Genomic DNA, 8,032 nt, shown 5'->3' with positions numbered 1-8,032 from the left:
CCCCCCTCCTCCCCTTCTCCTCCTTCCCCCCCTCCTCCCCTTCTCCTCCTTCCCCCTTCCCCTTCTCCTCCTTCCCCTCTTCCCCTTCTCCCCCCCCTTTCCCTTCGCCTCCTTCCCCCCCTTCCCCTTCTCCTTCTCCTCCTACTCCCCTTCTCCTTCTCCTCCTTCCCCCCCTTCCCATTCTCCTTCCCCCCCCTTCCCCTTCCCCCCCCTTCCCCTTCTCCTTCTCCTCCTTCCCCTTCTCCTTCTCCTCCTTCCCCCCTTCCCCTTCTACTCCTTCCCCTTCTACTCCTTCCCCTTCTACTCCTTCCCCTTCTACTCCTTCCCCTTCTACTCCTTCCCCTTCTCCTTATCCTCCTTCCCCCCCTTCCCCTTATCCTCCTTCCCCCCCTTCCCCTTATCCTCCTTCCCCCCTTCCCCCTTCTTCTCCTTCCCCCCCTTCCCCTTCCCTTTCTCCTTTCGCCCCCCTTCTCCTCCTTTCCCCCCCTTCCCCTTCTCCTCCCCCGTTCCCCTTCCCCTGCCCCCCGTCTCTCCCTCTACCCCGCTCCTCCCCCTCCCCTCGCTGTCAGAAACACAGACACTGACAGACAGAGAGATAGAGACACTGACAGGTTTGGGGGGCATCCCAGCACGCTGTTGGAGGGCTCCCGGTGCTGCAGTCGGTAAGTAGAAAATGTTTTATTTATTGATTTAAAAAAAAAAAAAAAAAAAAAAATTTTTGATTGATTTATTGGTTGATTTATTGATGTTTTTATCATTTATTATTGATGATGGCTCTTTATTTGTAAAACTGAAGTGTTTAATGTTTGTAAACTTCCCTTTAAACCCGCCCCCCCCACCATTCCCTACGCCTGATTTTCTAAAGTGTAGACAAGGTTTTTTCGAGCGTACAAAAATCTTCACTTACTCCATTCTAAGTTAGTTTGGAGTAAGTTTTCACTGCCAAAACTTTGAAAACAGGCGTAAGTGGCCGGACACGCCCCCTTTTGAAAAAAAAATTCTCTTCCAAAGTGAAACTGTTCTAACTGACTAGAACTGGAGCAAACTAAATGCCGAGAATTTGAATTTCTAAGATACTCCGTTCTACACCAGTTGCTCCAAAAAATCAGGAGCAACTGAGGCCGAAACTTGGGCCCAATAAGTGAGTTCTTAGGTGACTGAACAGTCCAATACGGGGATGATGATGATGATTATATATTCAGACCCACACACAAAATTATGGTTGATTATAGAATAATTGCATCCATCGCAAAGCTATACAGTAACAATTCATCTTTTGCTGTTTTGAGTTACCTCATATTTTGAAATGTACCAGTGGAGAGGCACTGAGCCAACCTAATGTCACCTGGACGAATTATCACTACAAGTTCCCCCTCGGGACATAATATTCAAAAGTGGCCTCACCACCAGCCTATACAAAATCGGAATAACTTATCAAATGTCCTTGCAATGCATCTCATTATATTATAACACCTTCACACTGAGTGGATATTTTCTGTGAATGGTGAATAATTGCCCCCAAATCCTAATGAACATTTCTTCATTTTGTAAATGTTCAAATGTGCATAACCTATGTTAAATCTATATGCTAGTCCTTAGTGCATCAGTTAATTGGTTCAGATTTCTTTGAATGTGTAAGTTATAAAATTTGCTGATGGCATTGAACTGTATGGCCAGATAAGTATAATACAAAACTATCATCTCTGAATAGTTTGAATAGCAGAGGACCTAGCACAATATTTGCAAAAATCCATTCTTCTTTCAATCAAGCGGTTTACATTCATCATCACTTTCTCTTTCTAAAAGTTTTCAATCCACATGACTAATTTGTTGTTAATGCCCTAAATGTACTTTATTTAACCACTGATTAGTTACAAACCCTATCAAGTTTACTTTGTAACAACGTGACTGCTCCTCTGGCTAGGATTTGCTCCAGCTGTGGTTTCAGGCAACTCAAATGGGAATATAACACGTTACACTAATAAAAGGAGAAGCCACCAACCTAGCACGTCTTTCTAACCAATAAGTGAAAACTGCAGAAATATGAATTTGCTCCGATATATTGCTAATTAGCTTGGCTTCAGTTAGCTACTGCAGAATCACAGAGAATGAAACTAGCTACAAAAGTTGCTAGTTTATTTTTATGTTGAAAACACATTACTGCAAAATCAGCTTTAAAAGCTGATGTATTAAATTGAAAAATTGTTTGAAATCATGCACAAATGGCTGCAGCATAGTCAGAACAAACTGAGAGGTGTTTAAATCTCTGCATTAAAAAGGTCTGTCTGCATAATCAACTCATGATAGAACATGAGTGCTGTATGCAACTTCTTGCCAGCCATTTTGGAATTGAGAAACAGTAGGGATGCTTTTTCTAAATTGAGTAGTAAACAGGATCATAACATTCTGTAGCTTTTTTTTTCAGTTTTCCATTCCATGATCTCACTATGGTCTACGTTTAAATACAACACAGGGAAGTGTATCGTTATGGCAGCACTGAATCTGTCAGTCTTTTAGCTTCTCCCGAGTTTTGCAATACCACATATTATTGAATTTCTGTTTTTAACTTCATATTTGTAGTGCAGTACGCTATAACTATAATACTATTTGGGTGTCATCCAAATTCCAACTTGTAACAAGGTACAGAGTGTAATATGAGTCCCATGGTTATAGAATTGTATACATATGTATAACTACTACATAGAATACATTTGAGAGATTATCAGTGAGATGCTATGTGCAGTTTATAATACTTTAAGCTTGTACCTCTACCAGAGCGAGCTACTCTACAGTTTAAGACCTTGGGATATGGCATGATCAGCCTCGTGCTGTAATAAATATCTCCACAAGAGAGTAACCAAGTGACTCCCAAGTGACCGGTCCCACAAGTTATAACCTGGCTGGTCACACAATACATTCCATTTATAACATTGATTTATTATTACATAGATTTGAAGTCTCTTTCAAGTTTTTCACCCCAACTATAGTGGTTTAAATTTGATTTGCTTTATACCGGAGCTAGGATATTAAACTGCATTCTACATACATTGAACAATGCTATAAACAAAGTAGTTATGTATGAGATATGTCCAAAGCAGTCAGGATTTAGTACTTCGTATGTAGCGACCTTATCAGTTGTGCAAATTGATATGTTCAGGGTAGTCTAAATGGGGTTGGGTGAGGTTTTTTTTAAAGTGTTATATGGAATTGAGTTGAACATCAAAATATAAACTTAGTAAGCTGTGTTCAAGTGATGATGTTTAATGAATAATTCCTACAATCTTTAATAGCCTTACTTTAAATAGTAACTTCAACATCCATTGAATGGCCTGGAATTTGTGATCAGTGATGAAGCAACAGCACTCGCCGCTGACCTCAATTATCTAGCGATCTCTGGCATTGATTTCAACTTTCCTGACCGTTGTTTGAATTCGGCGCAAAATCAAGCAAATCTCATGTCCAACAACAGCGATATCATCAAGCTGGCTAAGCAGCCAATCACATTGAAGAAATCGCACAGACAGCAAACCAGGGAATAACATGCACAGATTATAATTTACTTTTTATAAATTTTACAGAGCGATGTAAAGATTGGGACATACACACAGGATTAACGTAGCTGCTAAAATATCATAATCAACCTTTTTTTAAAAAAAAATCAATGGCCCGGAATTTGCAGTCAGCAGCGAAGCATAGGTGCTCACCACTGGCCCCAAAGTAAGCTTCGCACAAAGATCTTGCAATCTATATGTCAAGAACTTGGGGTTTTCCGATGTTCAATTCAAATCAATATAGGTTAGTAGGGATCCTCGTGCCCGAGCTGCTGTAACATCAACAAGCTGTCTAAGCAGCCAATCAAAATGCAGAATTCTCAGTGAACAAAGAAGTGTGTAAGGTCTTAATTCTAATTTTTTAAAAATAGAGCAAAACAAAGATTGGGGCTCTCACATGGGGAAAAGGCAAGCCTGAAATAATGAACAAACTTAAAAAAAAAAAAGTAGTTTATTAAAAATTAGAATTTTTGTTAAAATGGATACATTTCCCACTGCACAAAATTAAAATGAGTTTTTTTGGGCCTTAACCTTTGTTTGGCAATCAACACGCTGTTTAAAAACTCAGTTATACCTAATCCCTTTGGTCTAACTTTTAATGGGGAATGTAATCGTGTAATTACTGCGGAAGAGCCAAAGTTTTTGTCAGTTTCCCTGATTTGAGTGATTACACTGATTGCCGGCTCTGTTGGCTAAGGGGAGGGGGAGAGCGCACTGCGCAGCCTGTGTCAGAGCTGTGAGTGAGCAACTTCAGGATTTCTGCATGCGTCAATGTTGCGGCCCAGAAGTTGCGGTCAGTTTAGAGGCGGAATGACGATGAACGCTGCCAGTTCGCTGACATTCCAACTGCAAATTCTGGGCCATTATTTTAAAAACGTGTGATTTTTAATCGTATTAAAATTTGACATTCCACAAATATAAAATTAGTTTCTCAGGTCCAGAAAGGTTGTTCAGCCGTCAATACACTGTTTAAAAACCCAGTTACATCTCTTTCAACAAAGCTTAACTTTTGGGGGGATTTAACAGCGATATTCCAGTGTAATGGTGGAAGCTTTTGTCCTTCAGTATGATTTCAATTGATTACCGGCTATGGAGAGTTCCACAGCACAGGAGCTGTGAATGACTGATCGCAACTTCAGGATTTCCTTGTTTATATGTGCTAAATCCTGTAGCTGCTGTCAGTTTCAGATGGGTAATGGCGGCGAATGCTGACAGGTTTGCCGTCATTACTACTGCAAAATTCGAGCAAGTCCCTTAATAATCCTTCTCATTTAATGGAAAAGATTTTGTATTAGAAATCTATTCCATTTTCAGGTTGGTGTGATCAGTACATTGTTGTGACATTATTGATGCTATTTGTATGGAGAATGTTAATGGCACTGTTTGTCCCAGTATTGTCTCACTAAGATACCAGCCTATCTCATCAGCTTGACCAGCTCCCCCTTCACTCTATACTGTAGCATTTTCATCCTTATGCTGAGCAGACCTCATAAGTTGTGGCAGTTTATCCAAGGAGAGTTAGTTGTGATCTAATACAGTAGATCATCTATGTGCTAGAAGATAAATTCAGAGCATTTAAGGCTCTGAAGACTGAGAAAAAACAAGGGAAGCATCACAGGTTCTGTTCTTCAGTTATGGAAGTCTTGTTGCAGCCCTAGCATGTTTACAATATATTTTGTCAGCTGAAGTTATGCAAAAGAATTCAACCAAATGTATGTTGAAAAAGGAAACAAAGACTGGGCTGTTCTTAAATTCGGTTTGTTTTTAATGGCCACTTCCTTTTACAGTGATCATTTATCTTCTGCCAGGAGACAACTATAACACAGAACCCGTATATGATCATCTCAAAAACAGCTGTTGTTTATATATTTTTTTTAATTCACAATGCTCTCTCAATCACTTTGAGGTAACTGCCCCAAAAATCCAAGGGACAACACTGCTGGCATAACATTTCCAGGAGTTCCAGGTTTGGGGACGAGCCGTAATTTTGATAATCCAGGTGTATGCCTGCACCATTATAGGTGTATCATGGTCACCCATCAGATGAGGGAGCTGAAAATGCAGCACTGGGAAGTGGGAAGCCATTCGAAAGCATTCTGGTGCCACCGGCACTACAGCAATATTTAGAAAGTGCCCATCAGTCCTTTTCATAAGAGAGATGATTAGCCCAAACTAGCATTTTTGATGGGGATCCAAGCTTGAACCCCCTGGTGGGTCTCACCTAGGCTGGACTGAGGGGCAGTATGTCTGGTATACTGGCTGCTCAACATAACCCAGTCCAGTGCTGAGGAAATTGCCTGATCTGATCCCTCTAATGATGGAACTTCCACTCTTAAACAAGTCCCCATGGAAACTTGGAACAAAACCTGGATGAACCTCTGCCCCCTCCCTACTCTGCATTCCCGGCAAACAAACATCGAGAGTGTGCCACTAGGAATGAGTATTTTTGGCCCCAGCATTTTGTGTCTGAGCAATAACGACCAGTAAAGTCTCCGATTCAGTCCTAGTCTGTGCTGAATTAGCTGATCTCAGCTGGTATAGCAGTGGGATTGCTACATTTGATCTTGGCGCCCCTTGGTTAGGGAGGTGAAAATTGACCAGGTTTCTACTTGTGATTGTTATTCAGCAACCTCTACTGGATGTACAAGTGTGTGGCCATTAGATGAGACCAGATCAAACATGGAGTGATTTACTCCACTGTTGTATAGCCTGCCTATGCTTAACATCTAGAATCACGTGAATAATTGCCAAACAGGTGAGGTACTCGGGGGGGCGGGGGGGGGGGGGGGGGGGTGACCATCCATACTGCAGTGAGGGAGTTAAAGCATTTAGTAGCAATGGGAAAGAGGGGAAAAAAGGGTAAAAGACACAGTTTTGAAACTATACAAACCCTTTTTGATTTTCTCTAATTCAGGAGGGATTGCAATATTTTCATGCCACTGTTTCTTAGGTTAAAAAAAAACATGATCTGATTAGCATACTTTCTAGTTTGAGGGTTCTCTTACTTTAAAAATAACTAATCTAAAATGCATTTGTATGCATGAGCTCCCCATCACTTTTTGCATTGTTTCCAAAAATTATGATGGACTGAGTCTAGCCTAAATATCCTGCTGATTAACACTAATTGCCACGAGATGTCTTTAACACACTTTAATATAGTTTTAATAATTCTTTGTTTTTAATAGAATAGATTGTCTGACAAATCCAATATATGCGTATGCTGGATTCTAAAGCCAGATCGCTTATGGTGAGGATGATTTCATAAGCTTGCAACTACATGAAGAATGCCTGTACTGCCTTGAGCACTGTTGCTCTCCTGTGGGACAGCTCAGCCCTTGTGTGGAAAGTAGGTGACTTGTTTACCTTTCTTGCTGCAGAAATCTCAGACCAAAAAAAAAGTGTGCCCCGTCATTTCTTTTGTCATCTCTGTTTTTTCCTTCTTTTGGCTGGAACCCTGCAATAAGCAGTCCAGAGGAAAATAGCTGTGTAGAGGGTGAGCTAGTTATGGAATAGCAATAGCAGTTGTTTCTGCATGCCAGTCGTGTCTAAACATTCTCTAATTGGTTCAGGTCCAAGACCTAGGGCTATGATGGGGTTTGGGCCAATTCCAAGTTTGTAAAATGGATGTTCACTTCCGATAACATTCTTTTGCAAACCCAATTAGATGCAAGTGAACCAGCATCAAATGACAAAGTTTTGGATCAATGTTTTTATTTTTTGCTGTTTTAAAAAGAACCTAAGGAGTCCCCGTAAAAGATCAACTTCTCTTAACAATGTGAAGGAAAGCACTATTGTTTTCATTATTGAAGCTGTGATGCAACATGAGGTGATTGGTAAGAATGGGCACTGCATATGTGAAAGGAGTAAACACTGCGGAAATATTGTAAAACCGTGACTATTACTTTGATAGGTTTGTGCTGTACATAATTAAATGAATTTTATGCTATAGACTATACTTTGAATGTCCTTTTTAATAAAAAGATGGACATCCGTCACAACACTTTTTGGGTTTCTTTGATGACCTAATTTAGTTGCTATAATACTTTATGAAGGCTAGTTAAATACAACTGGATGTTAAATTCTTAATCTATAGATTTATACTGAGTAAACATGACTCAAATGTTGCTGCTTTTAATTGAATATTTTTGAAAAATAAATGAAAACATTTTGACGAAAGGAAACAACAGTGGTTGATTTTTTTCAAAAGATTGTTGAACTCTGGGTGCTGAAACTCACCTTGCTGGTGTCTGCATACAAAGAGGAAATAAAACCAATGCACAATGTAAAAGTGGAACTATGACAGAACAGAATTTGATTCATTATATCTGCTTGTTGATTTTGGCTTTCAAAATATATGTAAATAAAGTGCCCTGGCAGCTTAAATATTGCAGCAGTTGACCCAATCCGAAGAGCCCAAGTTTGAAATCCTGTACTTGCTGCCAGTCTGACACATTTCCGTTTAATGTTTTATCCGTTCTCTG

At 40.1% G+C, this 8,032-nt stretch overlaps 1 protein-coding gene across 2 annotated transcripts in view; it reads left to right on the top strand.

The window, feature by feature from the left end:
- secisbp2 (SECIS binding protein 2) overlaps positions 1 to 7,674 on the top strand; it is a 134,070-nt gene extending 126,396 nt beyond the window's left edge. Inside the window, exon 19 of one of the 2 annotated variants that reach the window (XM_070881873.1) lies at positions 6,742 to 7,674. In XM_070881873.1, the coding sequence (XP_070737974.1) occupies positions 6,742 to 6,782 (41 nt within the window). In that variant the 3' untranslated portion in view covers positions 6,783 to 7,674. Of the gene's footprint in view, positions 1 to 6,736 lie in introns of both variants that reach the window. The other variant, XM_070881890.1, reaches the window with a different exon arrangement.
- Positions 7,675 to 8,032: the final 358 nt, after the last annotated feature.

Source organism: Pristiophorus japonicus, chromosome 1 (genome assembly GCF_044704955.1).
Source record: "Pristiophorus japonicus isolate sPriJap1 chromosome 1, sPriJap1.hap1, whole genome shotgun sequence".
Lineage (NCBI taxonomy): Eukaryota > Metazoa > Chordata > Chondrichthyes > Pristiophoridae > Pristiophorus > Pristiophorus japonicus.
This window is presented reverse-complemented; position numbering and strand designations above follow the sequence as displayed.